General features: G+C 34.7%; 1 protein-coding gene across 2 annotated transcripts in view; it reads right to left on the reverse strand.

Moving 5' to 3' along the window:
* Positions 1–26,232, reverse strand: part of MEMO1 (mediator of cell motility 1) — a 106,534-nt gene that overhangs the window by 31,376 nt on the left and 48,926 nt on the right. Inside the window, exons 4-6 of one of the 2 annotated variants that reach the window (XM_074331862.1) lie at positions 25,657–25,725; positions 18,560–18,672; positions 16,546–16,657 (exon numbers count right to left, since the gene is read on the reverse strand). In XM_074331862.1, coding sequence (XP_074187963.1) covers positions 16,546–16,657; positions 18,560–18,672; positions 25,657–25,725 — 294 coding nt within the window. The remainder of the gene's footprint in view (positions 1–16,545; positions 16,658–18,559; positions 18,673–25,656; positions 25,726–26,232) is intronic. The other variant, XM_074331861.1, reaches the window with a different exon arrangement.

A 26,232-nucleotide genomic window follows, 5' to 3' on the forward strand; every position in this document is an offset into this window, starting at 1 on the left:
AACTCTTCCTCACCTATTTTAATCCTATCCTGTTTATAATACCACCATTTCTGGCACTTGTTCTATAAACCTGCCAACTGAGACCTACAACACTTAATATTGGCTTCCATAAGATTCACCAACTTACACCTACACTAATAAACAGATACAGGACAGACTGAAGATACAACTCAAATTTCACTGGCATCTAGGGTGAACATAGAATTCAAGGAAGTAGATATTAATTTCCAGCAGCAAGAAAAAGACACAAGGCCCACCCACAATGTTTATAGCATAGTCACAAGTCCCTTTTTCATTCTACAGATTGACGGATCTATTGAAAAGGAACAGAGCAGATTAATAAAGAACAACTATGATGGGCTATAGAAATAGACATTTATCCAAAACCTTTTAAAATTTTCATTGTAGTGAAATTTTACTTACATATATTCATTATTATTTATATTCTAAATGATCCCAGATTTGGACTTTTACAAGCGTGAATCATGTTTGTCTGACTTGTTCTGAACAGGACTTAAGGGGGGAAAATTACCATTATAATAAATGCTTTTTATATGATAATCTGACACTAAACTGATGTAGGACAAACAAAATTCATAAAGGGGTTTTAAAAATACTAAATTTAAGTAGTCCCAAAATAAATGTTAGCCCAGCTTCATAAAGCTAAATTCAGGGCACCCAAGCGCCTCCCCCATCAAGACCCCCTTACCCTTGTCAATTGCGAAATAAACAGATCATACAGATCTCCAGTCCCTCTGCAATGCAGGGGCTTCTTGGGCAGAATCTGCATCTATGGAGTAAGAAAAAAAGAGGAAGCTGGCAGAGGAAGCTGCCATGGGATATCTCTTTCTCTGACTCTTACCAATTTGCTTAACAACTGCATGAATGAATAGGGGCTCCTCAATAAGTTAAGAGTGATTATCATTTGAGAGAAAAGAATTTGAGCTCTAGTAAAAATTCAAGAAGATTGTTATGAACTGTTCTAACTTCAAGTACTACCTACATAAATAAATACACTAGGATCATCAAAGAGTTTGCAAGTAATTTTGACCCGGTAGGAAAGCAGTTATATAGAGTATAAAACACAAGAAGTCAGAAGAAATGGGTTCAAGTACTTTCTCTACCACATACAAATGTCGAAAGCATGGGTAAGTCACTAACCTATTTCCTTATCTGTAAAATGATCATAATTACAATACCTATTTCATAAAACTGTTACAAAGCCAGGAATACTATAGGAAAAGTACTCTGTCAACAACAGTTGGCTCACTCTGAAGAAACAACACAGTCTACTCTCCACAAGAGCCACCAAACCATTCAATGAACCTGTTTGAGCTTGTAAACCTATTTATACAGAGGTAAAAGCCTCACACTACTTTGAAACCAAAGCTTTGATTCAAGATTCATCCATCTACCTCTCTTTGTCATTTCTCTTTTAAAACAATTACTTGTTGTTCTCTAGCCCCATAAAGCATGAATTAGAGAAAAGAACATTTGGCTTTGAATGTAATGTTCCTAGGTTTTGGAATACAATTTGTGAAGTTGGTCTTCCCTAGTGAGAATACAAAATCTCGCCCTCAAATAACAATTATAAAACTGGATAAACTGTCAAAAACTACTATTTTGTGCTCCAGAAATCAACCAAAGGCATAAAAACATGAGGAGAGTTGATTCATGAAAAATTACTGAACTACTTGGGAAGAACAGTGGAAGTCTGGCATCGTACCAGGAGCTGCCTCCACCCGCCTCCTTCACTCCACCAACACGGTAGTTCCAGCAAGGTAAGGTTGGCTCTGAAAACCAGGTGCTTTGCTGTTGAAGGGAGCTGACTTTGATTTGGACCAGACAGCAGAATACCCACACCCAGAAGGAAACAGAAAAGCCTACAACCCTCACAGCCTGAGATTACTGTACCAGTTGAGGCAAGTCACAAACCTGAGAACTACCTGGAAATTTAACAGAGATAGATCCTGGAAAGGAGAGAGCCACAAAGAAACCTAATACAGTCACATATTCTGTGGAGAGGATTGATGACCTCCACACATCCCTGGCTGACTAGGAAGCAGCACATTATGTGCTGGGGAGACCCATAAGGTCCCAAATTCCCCCAAGAATGCCAGCTAATTGGGAAAGTGTGAGCATGCACAAGGACAGTAGAGGCCTGAGAGAGACCAAGGTCTCACACATCCCTGGCTGACTTGAAAGCTGCAGGAACGCACAGAGAGATCAGAGAAGACCCAACAGAAATAAAGAAGGCAAACTTGAACACAGCCTGAACTTTGAATGTGCTCCCCAAAACACAAACAACCTACCAGCAGAGGATGAAAGCCTTACTGGCTGGAGGTGTTCAAGCACAACCTCCAACCAACCATTAGCTAAGCACTAAACAATGCAGACATAGGGGTAAACTCTAGAAAGCCGAAGTAAAAAATATAAATAAGAATTTTCAAAAAGCTGAGGATATATATCAGTAGCTGCACACTGTGGGAGGCAGATTCTGCATTTAGAATCCACAAAAGTTACTTTCTAAAAAAAGGAATAAATAAATGAATGAAAGAAACCACCACCACCATCACTACCATCACCTACAGGAAAAATTAATAAAATCAGAATCGAGTTGCTATAATATACTATGTAAAAAGTCTAGTTTCAAGAAAAAATTATGAGCCAAAAAAAGAAACAGGAAGTGTGACCCGTTATCAGGAAAAAAATAAATAAATAAAAGTAGCCAGTAGAAGCTATATCTAAGTGGGACCAGATACTGGATTTAGCAAAGACTTCAAAAACAGTTATTATAAATATGTTCAAAGAAATGAAGGAAACAATGCTTAGGTAAGTTATATATATATATAACTTATTATATTCATATAATATATATATATGAATGATGACAATGACTTAACTATTAACAAAGAAATGCAAATTATTAAAAAGAACCAAATGGAAATTTTAGAGTTAAAAGTATAGCTGAAATGGAAGTCACCAGATGGTCTGAAGAGCAAATTCGGTATTACATAAAGAATCAGAAAAATTAAGATAAAATAAATTATCTAATCTGAAGAACAGAGAAAAAATTGAAGAAAAATGAACAGAGCATTAGAGACTTGTAAACAACATCAAATATACCAGGATGCATAAAATGGGAGTCCCAGAAAAGATACAGAATAAATATTAGAAGAAATAATTAAAAGAAAACTTTCCAAATTTCATGAAAAACATTCATCTACACATCCAAGAAATTCAACAATCCAACTAGGATAAACACAAAGAGCTCCGCACCTAGACACATCATAATGAAATTGATGTAAACCAAGGACAAGGAGGAAATCTTGAATGCGGCAAAAGGAAAATGACTCATCACTACTTACAGGATCGTCTTTTCAACAAATGGTACTGGAATAACTGCAAATCCATACGAAAAAAAGGTGAACTGAGACCTTCACCTCATACCACATACACAAAAAATAACTCATATTGTATCACAGACATAATAAGAGCTAAAATGGAAACAATTCTAGAACAGGGGTCAGGAAACATCTTTTGAAAGGGGCCAATAAAGGGAATCTCTGTATCAACTATTCAGCTGTCACCACAAAGAGAAAGCATCCACAGATAATACGTGAATGAATGGGGGTGGCTAAGTTCCAGTAAAAAATTTATAATAACAAGCTGTGGGACTGACGAGGTCTGCACATCGAAGGCTGCGGATTCCTGTTCAAGAAGATAAAATCTTTGTGACCCTGGATTAGACAAAGATTTCTTAAATATGACACCAAAAGCAGAATCCATACAAGAATAAAAAAAAAGGATAAAGTGAATTCATCAAAAACTTTTGCTCTTCAACAGACATCAAGAAAATGAAAAAGACAAGTTATACAATGGGAGAAAAATCCTTGGGAATCATATGTATGAATAAAGAAGTTGTAGCCAGAATATATAAAATCTCTTAAAACTCAGTAAAAAGACAAATTATCAAATTAAAACTAGTGCAAAATACATTAATAGACATTTCATAGAAGAAGATACACAAATGACTAATAATCACATGAAAAGTTGCTCAATAACATGAGTCACTGGAGAGATGCAAATTAACACCAAAATGAGGTTACACTACACATCTACCAGAATGGTTATAAGCAGAAAGATTGATAACAGGTTTTGGCCAGAATGTGGAGAAACCCTCATGCATTGCTCCTGGAATATAAAATCGTACCATCACTTTGGAAAACAGTATGGCAGATTCTGAAACAGTTAAAACATAAATAGATTTATCACATGACTGAGCAATTCCATTACTATGGTAAGTACCTGTTCAAGAGAAATGAAAACATACTATGTTCAGATAAAGACTTGTATAAGATTGTTTATAACATTATTCATAATAGCCCAAAATGGAAATGATCTAAATGTCCATCATCTGGTAAATGAATAAGCAAAATGTTATGTATTCATATAATGGAATAACTTAATTAATATTAATATTTGGCAATAAAAAGGAATGAACTATCGATACACGCTACAACATGGATGAACCTCAAAAACAGTGTGCTAAATGAAAAAGGAGACACAAAAGACTACATCTTGCATGACCCTATTTATATAAAATTTCCAGAAAATGCAAATCTATAGAGACAGAAAGCAGATAAATGGTTGGCTTATGTTAAGAGTGGGAGCAAGAATTTGCCCTCAACTGGATACAAGGTTTCTTTTTGAGTGACGAAAATGTTCTAAAACTAAATTGAGAGTGGTTGCACAACTCTATACATTTACTAAATATCACTGAGTTGTACTCATCTGTAGGTGAACTTTATAGGATGTAAATCATGCTTCAATAAGTTTTTTGTGGTTTTCAAAAAGGAGAAAATCCATCTTTGTGGCTTGCAAGCTGTGCAAAAGTTACTTAAAACTGCAGCAGGTTACTTAAAACTATCCTAAGCCTCCATTTTGTCATCAATAAAAACAGAGTTAACAATATTTACAAGGCTCTTGTGAGCACTTTAGTAACGTAAAGTTTTACCCCTTCTTTTTCTGTCCTATACCTTATACCATGCTGCATAAAATTAATATATCTAAGATGCGTAACAGACTAAAAAGAATTGAAATCCCAGAACCAATAGTAGTCTCTTTAAAAACAAATAGTACCACTGTATCACAAATGCTCCTACTAGCACAGAGCATGGAAAGTCTAAATTCTAATGTAAAAATTCTAATATAAAAATGTGAATTCTAGTTAGTATAGTTACTGTTAATTCTAGTTAATACTATATTGCATATTTAAAAGTTGATTAGATCTCAAAGTCCTCATCACAAGAAAAAAAGTGAATTCTAATTTAAATATTCTAAGTGATAAGAAAATAATTGTCAGTGTTTTTAATTAGTGGTATATAATTAATTGAAATCTTAAAACTGATGACATTTTAAACCAGATGAAGTGCCGTATACAAATAGTTATTTGCTAATTCTTCCTCTGGAATTAATTTGGATATTTATCCCCTGAACAGCATTAATGAATATGAGAATTTTCTTATCTATACCAATTCTTCCAAATTCCTAAAGATTTATGAAGCAGTCCAGAGCTTCTCATGGTGAGAATCTAAAAAATCATAACTAAGCCAGTCAGAAGGAAAATTCTCCTTATTCCTAAAGGTGCTGAAGCTTTATTGTTGCCCCATAATACCACTGTATGATCTAGTCACCATTCCTCTTCTAGACAGAAAATATTCATAGGGAAAAAAAATTTAACTTCAAGACGACCAAAAATACAAATAACCCTAAGTATAAAAGTCACAAAAGAAGAACACATTTGAAAATTGCACAGTAAAAGACACATTGCCATTAATCCCCCTCAAAATACCCACCCCATCACTTCAAACATACTTATCCCATCTTTCTTGCCACTCCCTGAAGCAGTTCTGGAAGTCCTCTTTCATGAGTGTCTTTAGTTGCGCTGTCATGGCTGCCTCGATGTCCTGAATAGATTCAAAATGTTTATCTTTCACGGTCATTTTGGGGAAGAGCCAGAAGTCACACAGTGCCAGGTCCGATGAATAAGGTGGATAAGGACAGACCCTAATGTTTTTGACAGAAATCGCCGTACGAGAAGTGATGTGAGACACGACGCCTTTCCTACTGTGATCAAAAAATACGGTGAATGCTGCTGCCAAGTGCCATCCAATGTTAAGGCAGGGATCTTTAATATGGGAAGTGGCGCATCGAACCTTAATAACAGTGTGTGACAGGTTTCAACTTTTTCAGCGCAGTATAGTTGGGTGTGAGCTATAGCTGACAGGAGGGGGTTTTAAAGTGTGCTTTAACTCATCCTCCATCATGACAACGCTCTGTGTCACACATCACTTCTGGTATGGCAATGTCTGTCAAATAAAAACATTACGGTGTGTCCTCATCCACCTTATTCATTGGATCTGGCACCGTGCGACTTCTGGCTCTTCCCCAAATTCAAAATGACCATGAAAAGTAAACGTTTTGAATCGATTCAGGACATCGAGGCAGCCACTACAGCTCAACAAAAGACACTCATGAAAGAGGACTTCCAGAACTGTATCAGAAAGTGGCAAGAACATTGGGATACGTGTATTCGAAGCGAGGGGGAGTATGTTGAGGGGGGTCAATGACAATGTGTCTTTTACTGTAATAATTGTTTTTAATTTTTTACATTCACCGTATTTTGTGATCACACCTCATATGTCCAGAGATGAGAGCCATTCCAACTCTGTTAAAGATAGAGTGGCAGTCTTACTTTTTTCTCCAACCATTCCTAATATTTGAACACCTTGATTGAGACCACAATCAGAAAGCAAAATCTTAAGATCTAGTACAAACCTTAGCTATAATAATAAGAGTCAGGATGGCATGTAAGTGAGTCAAACATTCAGAAAGTTGAAATAGCTACTTGGAATACAGGAACAGGTATTCTGTAGGAGAGTTAACATAGTAGGATTGCTGCACAATCTTTAGAAGGGCCTGCTTTCAGACGGTCCTTGGCTAATATCTGGGAACTTGCCTTTTATAATATTCTTTATGTTGATTAAGGGTGTTTTACCCACTCGGGACACTGAAACAGCTTGCCCAGATGGTTTATAAACATTGTGATTATGGCTAACACCTATTTTCCTTTCGGGAGTCTGGAATTTCAGTAGCCGTGGCTAGTTTCGCAAGCAGAGAGTGCCTACATGACCATCCCCCAATAAAAATCCTGTATTTTGAATCTTAATTTGGCTTGCCTGGCCAGAAACATTACACATGTTACACTCCTGGAGGAAGCATGTTCTATTCAGCCCACCTCAATGGGAGAGGGGAATGTTGGAAGAATACACCTGTATTACTCCAGATTCTGCCTAATGTGTCTTTTTCCTTTGCTGGTCCTGTTGTGTATCATATCTGTCCTAATAAACCATAGTCATAAATACAACTGTAAATCATCTTAGTGAGTCTTCAAATGTGAGGCTGCTTGTAGAACCCTCGAAACAGGTGTTAAAGGCAAAGTGCAATAAAGGAATCATAACTGCAGAGTTTTAGGGAGCCCTATAAGGAAGAATTTCTCTCGTTTTATTCCTCTGATCAAATTTACCTTCAGACCACAGTGACATGCATACAGACTTTATGAAGAACACACTCTTCACTGTGAGAAAAAAGAACAAACTAAAGAGATCCAATAAACATCAGGCAGAACCAAAGAACTGGGGAAGGGGGAGGAGAGAGAGAAAAAGGGGCAACGTAAGCTAGCTGTCAATGACAACTAAAATTTACATTTAAATTGTTAAAAATCTTTACTGTTTAATCCATTAATTGAATCTAATGAGATTCCCAAAATTAATTTCAAAGGTTGTATCTTTCTAAATTTCCATTCCAGTAGGAATACTGATAAGAAAGATTTTACAAGGGCAGGCATATTTCTGATACTCGAAAGCCATACTAAACTCTATTCTGTAAACTCAACCATTTGAAGCAAAACAAACAAACAAAATATCATAAATTGGCCAAGTTTGTTGAGAATCATAGAGAAATTCCAGTATTTTGTTAGAAACAGTCAACATTTCCATATCCTATGTTCCTTTGAACTTATACCTATTTTTGTCTTTACCTTCTCTGATACTGGCATACTATTAGGCCTTAAACTTTTGCATTCTCTTACAATCATCTCACCCCCCGCCCCCACATAAGCATTTACCATCTTCTGTTGATTCTAACTTTTAAATGTGTGCCATAATCGGCTCAGTTTGCTACCCCATCCACCATTACCTTATTTGTAAGCACGATGATTTCTTACTAAACTATTTGTATCAATCTCTCCCAACTCTAATCCATCCTTCACAGTACCATCACACCATCAAGGAGTAATAATACTCTTGGTCAAGTTCTAATCATCTCCCTCCCTCCTTTGCTGAGGAACTTTCATTAGGTCTATACCAATCATGGAATAAAATACAAATATCCTAAAATGACATTCAATGCCCTCCATAATCTGGTCCCAACGTACTGTTCCTACTTTCTAATCCTGCCCCTCCTACTCCATGTCTCTACAGGTCACCTACTTAAAATGCCTCCAGCCCCAGGTTGATATCATATTATGTGTGAAAAGTTGGATAAGGTATAAGATAACAGGAAGTGGTAGAACCAATCGCCAACTAAACATTCATATATATTGAAAAACATTTTCTAACTACTCAGGAAATACAAAAACATCTACGGACAGACCTCAGTTATTACCTAAGCCTTTTGCAACTCCCACCAGGTTATGTCAAACCGTTTTCTGTTCTTAAAACAAGCCCTGGGCTTTCCTACTTCTGATACTGTGTTTACAGTACTACCACTCCCACAAACACCTTCTGCCCCAGCTGTAAAAATTACAGCCATCTTCAAAGTCCACCCAATTGAAGCTGTCTCTGCGCTCGTACATCCCTTTTTCCTGCTCCCATAAATTCTTCAATTGCACATACTACATTTTGAATCATATTACATTGCTTTATATGCATTTCTTATCGCTCCTACAAGGCTGTATGCTAAAAAACACACAATGTATGCTTATTTTTCTATTCCCCATTATTCCATGCACATAGATTAGTATAATTAGGTAGCACTATAACATTTGAAATATTCAGATTAATAAAATTTTTTTAAATTTTGGAGTAAATGTCATCTTAGAAACAATCAAATTTTTACATAAATTAAGTAGTAAAACTTAAGGGGGAACAAATTACCATTTGGGGGCCAAAATGAGTTTTATTTTCTAGCCTACTTAATTATTCCCTGTATATTAAATATATTGCTAATTTTTTATTTTAAAAAAAAACACCAGAAAAGGAATCTCTTATGTATTCCTGAGGCAATGGTAAAAGTAAAGGAAAAAAATCTTTTCCCGACCTAAAATAGCAAGTTTTAAGTAATAAAGTCAGAGCTATAAACTGATAAAAAGTCCTTCCCAGAGAAGGAAAATGATATAGGTCAGAAACTCAGATCTACATAACATAAAGAAAGCATGTCAGAAAAGAAATAAATGAAGATAGGATAACATCTTTATTTGATTTTTCTTATTCTTTATTGATCTAGTAGGTAACAATTCATTCAAAATAACAGCAACAATGTGTTTGATAACGAAGCTTATGAATGACGGCAATGTTATAAGGGACAAGGAGGAGAAATTGGGAACACAGTGCTACAAGGTATTCATACTGTGAGGCAGTACGGTGCTATTTAAAAGTACACTTACATTAGTTGTAAATGTACATTGCAAACTTTAGGGCAACCACAAGAAAAGTAAAGAAGAAGGAAGAAGAAGACAGAAGTCAAGAATAAGAAGAACAAGAACAAGAAGAAGGAGAATTACTATTACTATTAATATTAATTATTATTTTAGGGTATGAAAAAAATTGGAATCACAGAAAGTGCTCAATTAAACCAGAGAAGAAAGAAAAACAAAGGAAGACAAAAAAGAAACAAAGAACAAGGGCAATGGATAGAAAACAGTAACACATATGGTAGATATTAATCTAACTATATCATTAATCTTTTAATAGGTGAATGAATAAACTGTGATACATCCATAAAATGGAATATTATTCAGCGATAAAGAGAAATAGCTACCAAACCATAAAAAGACATGAGATATCTTGAAAGTATATTACTAAGTTAAGCAGCCAATCTGAAAAGGCTACATACTGTATGATTCCAACCATATGACTATATGACTGCCAAAAGGTAAAAGATCAGTGGTTACCAGCGACTGGGGAGGGTTGGAGTTGGGGAAAGAATGAATAGGTAGAACACAGGGGATTTTTAGGGCAGTGAAATTATTCTGTATGGTACCATAATGGTAGATACACGACATTAGGCATTTGGGGAAATCTATCACAAAGAGTAAACCATAATTAAACTATGAACTTCAGTTAATAATAATGTATCAATATTGGTTCATCAATTTTAACAAATGTATCATTTAATACAAGATGTTAAGAATAGGAAAAATGTTTAGTTAACAGTATTTGATACCATACAAAAGCATCTGATAGTAGTATTCTCACTCAGGGAACAAAAAAATATAATTGAATAACATAAGAATTACAAGACTTAGGTTCAACTATCCATGTAAACTATGCAAAATAAAGATTTTTTTTAAAACAACAGTCTAAGTACTTTAAGAGTTATCAAATCCTAACCACAATTAGTAAGACTGGCTACCTAAAGCAGAAGACAGAGCAAATTTAAATACACTGTTCTGTGTTTTAAGTTGTCCATGTTCCAAAATATTAGCAGTAATAAAAAGTATATAGCTAAGAAGATAAAGGTTTTTACAGAGAACATGAACAGTTTCACAGTGCCATATTTTTCAACAGAACACTTTCAAAGTTACTAAAGCATCCTATTTACTCTGTACATTTTTCTGAACAAGTAGCAATGAAACTGGGACAAAGGCATTGTTCTGTATCTTGAATGTGTGGATATATACAACTCAGCATTTGTAAATACACATAGAATTCTATGCCATAAAGAATGCATTTTACTGTATGTAAATTACCCAATAAATCAATTAAAATTTTAAACTGTAAACAAACAGTGAATCAGGATGATATAGAAAAAGAAGTAAAGGAGAAGAAGAGGTAATTCAACCGAGTAAAATGAAAAGAAAAAGAGAAGTTGGGATCCAATGTTTGTTTTAAGATTCCAAGTTTTTTCCAAGATAGATGGTTTCTACATGTCCTAACTGAACTCTCCCAAATACAGTTATATACAATAGTGAAAATGATGAATTTCTATGGTAAAGATAATATATGGAAAAAGGATAAGAATAAAGTACATAAGATATGATCTCTTTTTTGCATGTCTCAATTTATATAAATAAATACATGTGAGGATAAATCATATATGTACAAACTTATATATGCACCCATATATGGTAGTATATGCATAATGATTTTTACTGTCAGTAAACACTGGTTGAGGGGACACAGAGGCTTTCACTGTTCAGTCTGTACTTCTTGATGCTGTTTACCTTTTCAAACCATGAACATGTACTTTTTTAATGTCAGTAAGATTATCTAAGCAAGGGGATTATGGGTCATTTTATGTTTTCTCTTTTATACTACTCATTTTTTAAAAGTTTTAATGAATATCATTTTTAATCTGCTTAAAATAATACAAAATTATAAATAATACCTTAGATAACTTTTTTAAACCTGTAACGATTAATTATAATATTGAAAAATTAAGGGAAAAGTTATTTAAATGGTCAATTGATTAAAGTATTACATAGACACATACCAGAAAGTCTCATGGATACTTAATAGAAAGGAGGAAATATGACACGGAAATATGTTCATAATATGAAAAGCAGTTAATAAAATGGAACATTTGACCTCATTTTTGGAAAAATATGTAATAAAAGTATCAAAAATGGGAATATCATTATTAATTCATTCAACAATTAATTACTGAAATCCTTTTGTGTACCAGGTACAGTGCTGGGTACAGAAGATACAGAGTAGACCAGCTACCTTCATATATTGAACAGATTAGGTAACTACCAGACAAGGGAAACAGACTTATATATAAGATTTATATATAAGACCCAAAGAACTATTAACTGCAGTGGTACAGTGGTAGGCTGTGTGCAAATATAATCACCAGAAATTCCTCCCACTCTGAATGCTCATGCCACTCCTCCCATCAAAAGTAGAGTCTATTTCTCCCTCCTCTTGAACCTAGTTTTGCAACTTGCTTTGATGAGCACAATGTGGCATAAGTGATACTGTGCCCGTTCCAAGCCTAGGTAGTAAGAGACCTGAAAGTTTCTACTTTTGCTTTCTTGCTACCGTTTCTTGCCATGTCCTTCATGATAGTCCAAGGTTATCCTACTTGGGAGAGACACCATGTAGAGAGAGAGAGAGAGAGACCTTGAAGTATGAGTGACAACAGGTAGAGAGATAGCACCAAGATGAGAACTAATGTACCTCAGAAGACAACCAACATCCCAGCCCCAGACAGGAAGTGAGCGAACATCTTAGAACATTCAGCCTAAATCAATCTGTTTCAACTGGCAGGTGAAATAGATGAGCTGTCACCACTCAGCCCTGACCAAATGTCTACCCCACAGAATCATAAACAAACAAATAAGCACATTGAGGTGATCTGTCACATTACAATAGATAACTGAGACCAAAAAATGGTACCTGAAAGGGTACTGCTGTAACAGAAATCTAAAAGATACAGTACTGACTTTTGGGACACAGAGGCAGGCAGCAGCTGAAAGGGCAACAAGGAGATTGGAAACTGGAAGAGCAGTAAGGAAACCACGACAGGAGGCTTGAAAAGGGTGACCCATACTATATATATATACTGGCAGAAAATAATTAGTATAATTGTCACCAGAATAACATAGAAGATTAAGAAGATGCCCAGTGAACCTGCAGATCTAGAGAAGATTTCCAGGCAACATATTCCAAGTGTCAATGTCTTCTTTATAGCCAAGTGTGATAAGAAGGTACAAAAGAAAAACATTTCATAAAGAATTAAAAGCATAATTAAAAAGAAAAAAGTTGACCCTTGAACACAGGTTTGAAGTAAGTAAGCGGGTCCCCTTATATGTGGATTTTTTCAATAAATACATACAATACTGTAAATGATATTTTCTTTCATATGATTTCCTTAATAACATTTTTTCTATAGCTTACTTTATTGTAAGAATACAGTATACAATACATATAACATACAAAATATGTGTTAATTTACTGTTTATGCTACTGGTAAGGCTTCTGGTCAATAGGTTAAGTTTGGGGGAGTCAAAAGTTATGTGCAGATTTTCGACGATCCATGGGGTTGGCATCCTCAACCCCCATATTGTTCAAGGGTCAACTGTATTTCTAAGGAGTTGATTGGCTGGAAAATAACTGTTTCTCATAACTAGCCTCTTCTGACAGCAAAAAATTGTCAAAGAAACAGCATGAGCAAAAAGATCAAATCCAGAGTGCTGCCAATAAAACATGGGCTCACATCCTCAAGGCAAAAATGTATTTGTAAGATCCTTTGTGAACACCTCAGAAAGATTTAAGACAGTGCTTATATACTCTCAGGTAGGCAAATGGGCTTCTAAGAAACTTAGGGGATCCTAACTTGTAATCTAAAGTAGAGAGAGTCCTCTATCAGAAAGAAACGTAGATATGATTTTTGTCTAATAGAATGCACTTGTAATCTGATATACAGAAAACCCACAAAGTGTTTAGTGGAGATTTTTTGTTTGGAGGGGGGAAAATACTGTTCCAAACGAGAAAGAGGACTTTAGGTTTTTAAACTGTCACATGCATGAAGCAGACTGAAATTGTTACTCAGGTACAAACAAGGCTCATTTCAGGGAGAAGAGACAAGAGCCCACAGGACTCAGCCAAGAGCTGAGAAAAATATTGAATTATAAAAGCCACTACCCCAGAAGACAGAAACAAGCTGTAATCTAGGACATTCTCTGTTCCCTGGTTAGCTTTCAGAATTGCTTTGGACCAAAGACTGCTACATGCTTCCCTTTCTTTCACTCTCTAATAGCAGTATCTGCTGTGGTTAACTGTCCCTGTCTCAAAATTATGTAGTAAGTGTACGGGAGAGCAGGGGCTATAACTTGTCGTCTTAGTTAACAGGTATCCAAATCAAGAAGAGCTGTAACCCAGGAGCTTCATCCACACGCAGATTATAAGATAATGGACTTTGAACCTGAGGTCATAACTGGATGAGATTTCTGAGCGTCTTAGGAGTGTGTACAACATGTTGGAGAGATGTGAACTGTCCACCAGAGGAAGAACTGTGATAGTACATCTGCAAAGATGGCTGCCAACAATTCTAGTATACACATGCTGCTCCTCCCATCAAGAGGTGGAACTGATTTCTCCTTTACTTAAATCTTGGCTGACATTGTGCTCTGTTTTGAAAAACAGAATGCAGTGAAAATGATGCTGTGTAGTTTTAGGTCTAGGACATAAAAGGTTAAGAAACTTCTGTTTTGTTCTCTTGCTACCCTGAATCACCATGCATGGAAATCTAGACTATCCTTCTAGAGAGAGGCCAAGAAGAGAGAAAAGCCCTGTTTGATAAGCAAACAGGCCACCTAAAAACAAAAGAGGTGTCTCAAGTAAAAGCCAGCATTAAGGCCATCTTGGATGATCTAGCCCCATTTGAGCCACCTCTGTCAACATCTTGGGGACCAGAGTAAGGTGATCCCTACCCAAATTCCTGACCCAAAAAATTGTGAGCAATAAAATAGTTGTGATTTTAAGCTATAAGTTTTGAAGCAGTTTGTTACCCAGTAATGGACCACTGATACAGGTAGTGAGTGCAGCAAAGGCTACAAAGGAAAGTACTGGGTACTTTCTGAGTCAATATTAGGGATGCCTGCAAGATAGGGAAGGTTTTCTTGAGAAGTGATATATTTAACAGTGGTTATTTAACACTATCTAACCAGGGGTAATTATGAACAGAAATTTTGCTCGTTGGTTTCAAGTTTTCTAAATTTTCCACAAGGTACATGTATTACTTTTGAAATAACAAAAGTGCCACTTTGTTAAAACTTCCTTAAGGATATTGCTGGCAGCTTGTTGGTTCTATTGTTTTGAAATTTATTAAGTCTAAAATTCATATTTTCTAATGACAAAATATGCAAACATTTAAGCCAATAACGATGTTTTCTATTATCCTATGTAGTTGAAAAACAGAATGTTCTGATTATACTAACATTCCAAGAAATAAACATTATATATAGGCTTAACAATTTCTGAAGAATTAGAATGTATTAAAACACAATTAACCTAAAATTATACTGCTTATAATATCACACTTATTTTTGAAAACTCCTCCAGATTTATGTAGCTCTTCATAGTTGTCATTGTGAACAAATATGGATAGCTAAGACTGAGAGAAGTAAATAGTACTTTGATAAGAGAATTATAGAAATGATCCAAAAAGACTAATAATGGACTAAAATCAACAAGAAAAAATTAAACACAAGTAATTGAGGAGACATACATTTAGGATTAAGAAGAAATCAACCACAAAAGTATAAGAGGAGAAAATAATCCAACTTAACAGTATGAAAAAACCTTGGGTTTTAGCTGACCACAGTATATGAGCCACACAGAAAATGTTAATGCAATCTTGAACTTCATTAATGTAATTAACTAACAAATATTTACTGAGAACCTAAAAAGTACCACATTCTTTACTAAAAGAATACAGTAATGAGATCCAAAGAAGGAACAATCTCACGATATTTAGAACTAGTCAAACATACATGGAATATTATGTCCAAAGAAAGGAAATGGTTGAAAAAAATGAGAGAAATGCAACCTACAAAAGAAGAGTATCTAATTTGAACAACTGCCCTAAAAGAAAAAAGAAAGCTTTTCAAACAATTCTTTCGTTTGACCAAAATAAATTAATGACTATCGTGTGACTGGCATTGTGTAGGCACTGATGTGCACGGGGAGAACAAAACAGAGATGGTCCCTGTGCTTACTCTGCTTACAGTCTGCTGAGCACCCGATCACTGGAGCACCTTGAGCAGATACCTAATAAACACCCTGTCAAGCATATTATACAAGAGATTCACATACTTTGTGTAAGGCTGAAATAAATTATCTCCAGTGTTACTCCCAAATCTAAAATTTTATTATTACTTACAGCACCATACCATAAAAGAATGTAATTGTTATTTTGAGATAAAGGTCTAATGAGTAAAATAACAAGCAAATGAATACACACACACACACACACACACACAAACACACACACACACACACAGTGTGGATTTTTTTTTTTTTTTGATATTTCCATCTAATAAAACAACCAGGTCATATGTTCAGCCTTCATAGGCAAACTACTCAAAAACAACTTCGATCCACAGTAAGAAAATCCAAACTCAAATTTTTATTTCATTTCAAATAAAAATTTTTTTTAAATCTCCTTACTCTAATGATTAGCTTACCCTAGTTAAAATAATTCCAAAGAAATTAATATCTATGATTTCTCTGGGATTTCTTATATTAATCAATATACCTTTCCATGGCTTTAGCTGTATAAGGCAAATGCATTTCAATACTGTGTTCATCTTCATCTGTCTGCAGAGACATGCGTTCAAACATTCCTGTCTTCCATAGTTCTCCGTAAACTAAAGAGATTTCAAAATATAGTAAAACAAATATATTAATGTATATCCTTATCCTGTGAGACTCCACCCAGTAACACAAAACTACATGCTTTGGCAAGAGACAGACGCACCACATAATATTCTCCTTCATTTTTCCTCTATTTTTATTATTTTTTTTAAAACTAGCTTTTTACATACCAGACAAAACAATAATACATGTAATAACTTACTCGGCATTTTTATATGTTACATAGTTATATTAAAAAATAATTTAAATTTTTCATCAGTTCCTTTCATTATCTCTAAAATCTAAGCGTTTCCTTAACTTTAATTATCACATGCTAACAAGAGCATAGCTGACTAGAACTCCTACTGAAATACATACTAGAAAAACCGCTGGTCTCCTTACTCATGAGGTTAATAATACAGTTTTTGAATTTTGTTTTGTTCTTTAATAAAATGAATAAGATTATTATCTCACACCTCAAGTTTCTGCCACAGTAAGAACAGAAAATTCCCACTAAGAATGCTATTTTCCTCAAAATTAAAAATAAAGCTTTGGGATAGACCAGAAAATAAATTCACCACTGTACCATGCCATAAATGATATTAAAATGATCTAGTAATTCAGACCCTTCTAATGAATTATACTTAAAATTGGATATTGTACAGCAAGACAATGATGAAGTTTAACATATAAAAAATGATATGAGTATTGTCTTATCATAGAACTGAACCATCATTTTTACAACTACATCAAAGAATGGGTTTACCAATACCAAAGAAAGAACTACAAATGGTGCTATGACTTTTTTCTACAAAATTATACCTGATTAAAAACCTTCCATTACTTCACTGGCAGGCTATCCAAAATCAAAATTTTATGGATGCCCCAACAAGGTTTTAAAACTAAAGTGTGTCCCCTAAAACCATTCCAGGGAATAAGGCTAGTAATACTTTAGCTTCATTAATAAGATATATTCTAACAACAAATTGCTAATACTTTATGATATGTAATCTAAGTTATGAATCTAAGTTATGAACATTTGCTTCGTAAATGGCTTATTTCACTCTACAGAAGTATTTTTTGCAAAATCTCTGGGAACAATAAGAACTCAACATACTCAAAATATAATTTGATTAACTGGAAGGATACACATCAAATCCATAAAGGTGGTTACTTGGGGGAATATAAATTGAGTGCAGATGAGGAGAAAATTCTGAGTCAATTGTGGATGATGAGTACATGTAACACTAATCTCTGTACTATTCTGTATTTCTTAAATTATGCTCCTCCACACCTCCAAAAATATTGTTTAAAGTCAAAAGATTTTACTTTACATTCAACACATGAGACTCAGCTAAATAAAAAATGAGATTTCTGAAAGTCTACGGGAAAAAAAATCAAAATGAGTCGTTTTAAAAAAAAAATACACTTAAGATTTATGTACTATAGTAACTTTCATCAGTTTCACAACTATAGTCTCATTTTCCCATAAAAATCATTCGAGAGGAAATAAAGGCATTATCACCATTATCTATTTACAACAAGGAAAGTAATATACATAGAGGTAGACTAACATGCCCAGAATCTTTCATCAAGTTGTTGTGGGTACTAATTTCTTGTCTCATGGTACAATGAGTATGTGGTATTTCCCTGAATATAAATGCAACCGCTACAATCTGGAGACTAGTGAATCTGACAGATTTTTGTGGCTGGCAGAAAACCTGTGGTTGTCTTTTAGGCATATGGAAGATTTTCTTTCTTTGTTTTTATTTTTTGTAGATTAGTTACAACAAATTTTATTTTTAAAATTGAGATGTTACTTAGGATATTCATATTTTAAATTTTTTAATTAACTTAGAATTCCTTTAAAAAAAACCTTTAGCTGTTTAAAAGCTGTAAGATTTCTATATACTTACTCTTTTGGTCAATACGAAGGTCATACAGAGGTGTCCTATATATATCCACACTGGAAAGTGCACACCGAGAGAGGGGCACATGATGAGAAGGCCCAAGGATGAAAATTCTCCGGCTAGGAGATATACAACAAAAACACAGAACAATTGCACATCTACACAAACCTTATTAAATAAAAGGAAGAAAAATAAGTAACTTCTAAAATTTACATGTAGTACTGTTTTCCTTGATTGGTTTCATTGCCTACTATTATGTCCTAAATTGTGTTCCTTTCAAATTCATAGTTCCTCAGAAATGTAATAGTAGATAAGGTCTTTAAATAGGTGATTAAATTAAAATGAGGCCATTAGGGTAAGACCTGAATCCGATATGACTGGTGTCCTTACAAGAAGAAGACACACCAGGGAGCACATACACAGAGAGGTGACCACATGAAGAGGCAACAAGAGAACACCCATCTGAACACCAAGGAAAGAGGCCTCAGGAGAAACCAACCCTGCCAGTACCTTAACCTCTCCAGAACTGTGAGAAAACAAATTTCTGTTGTCTCAGCCACCTAGATCATGTTATTTTCTTATGGTAGCACTAGTAAACTAATATACCTACTAAAGATTTTCTCCTCAGCTAATTAAGTTCATTTCCTTATCTCTGTCTTTTTGTTTGTTGAAAGGCCTTTAAAACAACCACATTCAACACCAAAATATCAGTTACTGATTATCTTCAGTAAACCATCTTGCTACGCTTAAAATCATCTCTGTAATCACAATGGCCAGTTTACAGGTTTTCAATAGCTATAATAATTGAACTTTAAACATTTCAGCTATTAAATAAAATCTCAAAAGTCTAACCATTCTAAACCCGCCTTCTAAGGTTTACCACAGCTTTAATAAAAATACATAATAGTATAAATTCTAAAAATCTATACAAAATATCATTACAAAGAAGCATTCTGATAAAGCTATTTCCACATTTCTTCCATGGCAGAGAAAAAAGGCATCTTGTTGAGAAGAATTCTGTGTAATAAGCTTTCTCTGTTCCCAATCAAGTAGAAGCCGTTCTCAAAAACAAAGAAACTTGATTATGTGTTATTTGCACTGCAGGCTAAAGAGGACTGGGCTAAACTGAGCTTAAATCTTTACAATCCTTTTATCGTGACATCAAGAGTAAAATTAACTTCCTTTCATTTTATCTCAAACATCCCTACAATCTAAATTCCAAAACTATCCATTTTCTCTGTTGTCCCAGATTCCTAAGAATGAAATCTACTCTCTCTCTCTCTCTCTCTCTCTCTCTCTCTCTCTCTCTCTCTCTCACAGATCCAAGACAACAAAATTCTAAGAAAAAAGGAAATATATGATAGGCTATATACCTAAAAAATTAAGTACTACTCATTGTTCAATTAATGGACAAAGACTGAGACATGAGCTAATTAATCCTTTCACATCAAAAACTTGCAGACCAAGGAATGTGTACTTTAGCAATATATTCATTTTGATAAAATTCTATTATGGCTAAGAAATTAAACTATTACTTGCTATTTGGAGGGAGGTTGGGAATAAGAAAGATGTGGACAAGGAAAAAGCTTAGAGTCCCAAAACCCTCTAAAGACATCACACATAGCAAACATATAAGACTTCATCCACAGGCCATTTCTAGTCAGAAACATATCTTTTCCTGCTCCCCTCATTCCTGCTAATACTCATTTCTTGTCATCACCTTTATGATGAACTCTAGTTAACCATTTCAGAAAGAAAAGAACAAATCTATAGATTCCTAAAGGAACAAAAGAGATACCACTACATTCTCCTATCTTAAAAGCACATAAATATCACAATTTTTAAAATTAAAGTCTAATGTGGGACATAGATAATGGTAACTCTGAGTGTTTAAGTGACTTGCCTAAGGATACGTATTTATATGAATCAAGAATCAAGTATGAAAAAAAGGCATTTTTATGTTTGAGGAATTTCTGTGAAAAGAAAAAAGGGATGGAATATTTAAAATCAGAATACTCCTGGGAAATCCAGGATAATTAAAATATGAAATGACTTTTAAAATATCAATCTAAATTCAAGCTATAGATACATTTCATGGCAAGTGTAACAAGGTTCTTTCAGTGGCCAAAAGATGAGCACTACTCCAGAAATAAAGACCCAAGGTCAGCTTGGAAGGCCTAACTGCATCCTTTAATATCTATTTACCTTGCTTGCATTTTTGTCAGACCCAACCTAGATGAAAAGATGAAGAATGCTGGGGAAAAGAGCTTCCTCCAATCTACATTATCCAACTCTGTACCGAACAGATTCTTTCTAGTTTGGCAGAAACTCACCCAGAGGCAACATAGTGAAGTTACACATTTGGTTAAGAGAGATAACAAGAAAAAAGAGGCTTAGGTCTCCCATCAATATAAAATCCTTAAAAGTGATGTACTCAAGAACAAACCAAAAAAGCCTAGGTATCACTGAAGAGAAGGGGGAAAAGGTGCATATTAAAGCAGTAGTAATCACAAAATAGGTCTCTTTGTTAGCTGTATGCTAACAAAAAAGAAAATTAATAGTGTAAATAAAAGATAACACGTTTGTTTGTTTTTTCTTTTTGATACACTACTACGTCTATAAATACCACAGAAAAGCCATGGAAATATTTTGGAGAGAAATAATATAAGCATTGGACGCAATGCCACTTTCAATTTATTTCTGAAATAATTGCAAGGTGCTTTGTCTTTAGAGAAGTGACTTTTAAATATTAGAGTATCATCACAGTTGCCACACATGTATGTAAAAGAAACCTTTCATATGGAAAATGAGGGAAAATCAGTAGGCAGTCTCTCAGAAATAAATGTAGTTCACATGTGATACCACATTTGTGGAGTTACTTACTATGATGAGTGTCGTCTGTGCACCCAATACATAAGCTATCCGAGTGTCTGCTCTCACAAATATTCAACTACTTATTCTAAATAATGGAACACAAGTAATTTTTAAAAAGCGTTCCATGGCAAATGGAGATATTTTTTAACTAAAGAACAAAATATCATGTGGCCCCAACGAAGATTCCTTTTGCTCTTTTTCTGCCCTGCAAGACTTTCTGAAAGATATGAATCAAGTTACTGTCTAAGTACATCCGGAGTTCCAGTTTTTAATTAAAGTTGTAGTAATAGGAAAAGACTTTGCAACTACAAATATGGAAAAGGACTTAACTAAATGTATCATTTAAAAATTGTCTTTAACAGCCAGAGTACTATTTTTGAAACATAAGTTAGATCACATTGTTCCCCTGCTTAAAAAGTCTTTCAGTGGCTCTTCATGATCACAGCATAAAATCCAAAATCCTTAAAATGGGTTCTAAAGTCTCAAATGAACTAGCCCCTTCTTGCATTACTCTTCCCCTGCTCACAGCACTTTATGTACACTGGTCTCCTTGCAAGTTCCTTGATGCCACGGTATACCTTTGCCCACTTCAAAGCTTTCACATGTGCTATTGTTCCTTTTGCATGGCTTCAAAATCATTTCCTCAGAAATGCCTTCCTCAACACTGTATCCACAGTCTAAATCCAAGCACCCTGCATCACAGCAGTTCTCGAAGTATGAACTGTGGATTCCTCAAGGCCCCCTCAAGGAGTCCACAAAATCAACAGTATTTTCATAATTATACAAAGAAGGTATGTGCCTTTTTCACTGTGATGACATTTGCACTTATGGCACAAAAGTGAGACTTGGGCAAACCGCTGGCACATGAGAACTGCGATCAAGGTAATGGAACCAAAGTGTACCAGAAGTCATGTATTCTTCACCTTCACCCACACCAAGTTTTTTCTAAAGGCCAGTATCACCTAATTTCATTAAATCTTGAACTTTGAGTACAGTTTTATAAAAATATTCTGTATAACAAAATGCATTCAATTTGTGGTTTTAAATGCATAAAGCACTTCTGTTACATACAGATGTTGAATCTCAGGGAAAAGCATTAGTGTGATTGTGAGTTGTGAGCTACGCTAGAATTTTTTTCATGGAATGAAATTTTTACTTCAAAAATGACTGCAGACAAATTTAGGTATTCGGCAGAAATTTTCTAAGATGAACAAAATGAGCCTGCCACTTCAAAGAAAACATTGAAGCTTTTAAGCGAAAATCAGACTTTTGCAAAATTCCTATCACTGTGAAACTGACAGCTTCCCAATAATGAAAGATTTTTCTGATGAAATTGGTAGCGATATTAACAAATAAGATTTTTTGACATTGTATGATAAATGTCAACATTTGAAAGATCTGCCTAAATCAATGCACAAGTTATTTTCCAAATGTCCCATGTAGGATGTTACAAAAATCACGCAAAAATAAAAGATCCCTTCGAAGTGCAAGATCGCATAGTATAAAAGATGATCCTGGTTGACATGCAGACAATGGATTAGTGTGGAGGGGAAGAACAGAAGCTGGTGGTATAGAATTTAACCTTCTCTCTTGGACTTATGTTTTCTCTGTACTTCTCATGGTTCCCAAAAGGATTTCTTTGTGTTTTCTCAAAGGACTCTGGAGACTCTGCAAATCTCAGGGAGGGCCACTTTCAAAAGAATACAACTACGACTGTGAATTATTATTACACTTAGACCTTCAAAATGTATTTATTCAGAAATCAATTAATATATATTAATTATAAAAATAAGCTGATTATATCACATCCATCATTTGTCTCCCTTTTTACTGATCTCCTTTACCATTTTCTTAGTCCTTGGCTCTCTTTCCTTTTTATTCTCTTTCTTTTTCTTTCCAGTCTCACTTTCCATCAACTTAAATTTAACAAATACTTTACACTTCTACCAATACTGGCTCTATATCTCTACATGCATTCCAAGTCCAAATTTAATTCAGGGGTACCCTTCCAGCCCATAACATCAATAAAAATTCTGCCAAATAGGAAAAAGTTTAGAAAAAGCTGTTATATAAACTAACTTTGATTATGTAATAGCTGGTTTACAGGCCCAGGGTCAAATGAAGGAAGCTTCTGAAAATCTTTCCAATTTAATTTCTACTTACTCTTATTCAAGAAATAATTTAGTTAAAATTGTATATTAAATATGTATCAAGAAATATTTGTTAAAGATGTCCCTCAAAACTTTATAAATGAGGCAAGGCTAATCAAAACCTCATCAGTTCGGCAACATTACATTTCATTTATTATTTAAAATTCACTAAAAATAATTTTCAACACAAGTATGATACAATGTGCAGAGCATACTACATAAAAACAAAAAAAGAGCTGTGGGTGAGATTTTCTTTTTAAATTCATGGCTGCTATGAGCTACTTCTTTTGAGTCATTATCCTTCATCTCCATTAGTACAGGTCTAACCTTTTTTAACAAGCAACATAGGACAGAATTAAGATGATTAATTTTATCTATTCATACAGCATGTGTACAACTGGCAATACTGACTGGACCCTGATACTGGGTCACATGTAGTGAATTAACTATTTAAATAAAAATGCTGGTAAGAAAATTAAGTAATTTGGGAGGCTATTCCCAATATTGCTGGATTATTCCCAGCAGAAGCTTTTGAAGGTTCACACATTTCTTATTTTAGAGAGTAGCATACTAAGCTTTTGAAAATTCACAAGTTTATCATTTTAGACAGTAGCATACTACGCAGTCTCACTTTGCCAGAAAGATTTTTTTAAGCTAATTTCAGAGCTGTCATTGAATTATTAAAAGCTTATATGCTTTAAACATCATATGAAATATACTGTCAGATTCTAAAATAATTCAGGTACCTTACCCTGTCAATGATAAATTATTCTTATTTCATTAACCACAACTTAACAAGTACAATAAAGAATTTTAAATTACAAAGTGGTTAAAATACAAAGGACTTTGCATTTTTTCTTTAAAAAGGCTCATCTCCAGGTTTTCACAGAAAAATTTAAAAACCAAAATATTTAACTGTTAGTGCTTCTGTACCCAATTTCAACGTGGGGGGTGGAGTATTCTCCATACCTCCAACAAGGCATTCTGTGACACCCCAGGATGTCCAAGAATTCAACTCAATTCTGATACTATCTACCTGGAGATAGCATCTGATTCCAGAGGTTATGGGTTCAGTTCTACAAGACTGCCCCCCAGCCCCACCTTCAGATGCTAACCGGAAGCCCAGGTTGTCACTTGTGCTTCTGACTGACCAGCTACAGGTTGGAGATTCGAACGACCCCTTCCGTGGACTTTAATTCAGACTTCAGTCACAATTCCAGGTTGTTAGCTGTACTTCTGACTGACTGGCTATAAATCAGAGATTGCAATGACCCTCTCCATGGTTTCGATTAGTTTGCTACAGCAGCTCACAGAATTCAGAGAAACACTTTACTTCTAAGATCACTGATTTGTTACAAAAGGATATCTCAGGAACAACCAGGTGGAAGAGACGCATAGAGCAAGGTATGGGGAAAGGGCGTGGAACTTCCATGCCCTCTCCACCTTGCCAGTCTCCCTCAAATCTCCATGTGTTCACCAACCCAGAAGCTCTCTGAACCCTGTCCTTTTGGGTCTTTTGTGGAGGTTTCATTAGTCGTGACTAATTAAATCACTGGACATTGGTGACTGATTCAACCTCCAGGCCCTCCCCACTCCCCAGAGGTCAGGAATGGGACTAAAAGTTGCAACCCTCTAATCACATGGTTGGTTCTCCTGGCAACAAGCCCCCATCCTTAGGTGGGGTCCAGAAACCAACTCATTGCACTTCTCTATAACAAGAGACACCTTAGTCACATTCAACACTTAGGAAATTCCAAGGGTTAGGGGAATCACTTAAGTGACCAAAATATATTTCTTATAAGTCACAATATCACATTAACCTTCTAACATTTCCAGAACTAAACATTTTACGAACTAAAGGGGAGACAATAAAATGTTCAGACAATAAAAAATAGTATTAACACTTTCCATAACCAATATAAAGTATAACCAAATTTATAAAAAGTCAAATTCCTAATGAAATACAGTATATATTAACAATAGTATGCAAAACAAATTACTTCAGTGACAAAGCAATTATGATATAATTCCCAATCTTCTTCTCCCATAAATAAAATGGTCTCTGACTATATTACTTACGTAATAGATGGATCCACTTGTTTGTAAGCATGAGCAGCACAAGACCCACAGTACGTATATCCTGCATGGCTACAAAACAAAATATTTTTTAAACTTAATCATCAGATTCAAAATCAAGACATTCTGGGGAAAAAAGCTTTTGAAAGAAATATAACTACGGTAAACAACAGAATTGAGTGAATAGATTAAAAACAATGTAACTAAAGATTCAACTTCTAGACAATAATAGGAAACATAATTGTTCTGTGTTCCAATTTTAAAATTTAAAAAGTATTTTACAATTTTTTTGGTCTGAAAACAAATTAGATTTGGAGCTATCTAAGGCTTACTTGAAGTTGCTGATGTAATGCTAATACTATATGAGTTTTTAACATTCCTCTTCAACACCATTAGTAAACTATTACATAACAATGATAAGACTAAGAGCAAGTCAAATCAGGCCAGAACTAATACCCTACAGTGAACAACTCACTACCCTCTGTGTCTTTAGGAATAAGATAATTGACTTGGCTTCTGTGTATTATGTCTTTTATTTTTCTCTCTCCACAACTTATCTCTTTCATCCTGTGGTCTCAG

The sequence above is a fragment of the Rhinolophus sinicus genome, linkage group LG05 (genome assembly GCF_036562045.2).
Source record: "Rhinolophus sinicus isolate RSC01 linkage group LG05, ASM3656204v1, whole genome shotgun sequence".
In the NCBI taxonomy this organism is placed as follows: domain Eukaryota; kingdom Metazoa; phylum Chordata; class Mammalia; order Chiroptera; family Rhinolophidae; genus Rhinolophus; species Rhinolophus sinicus.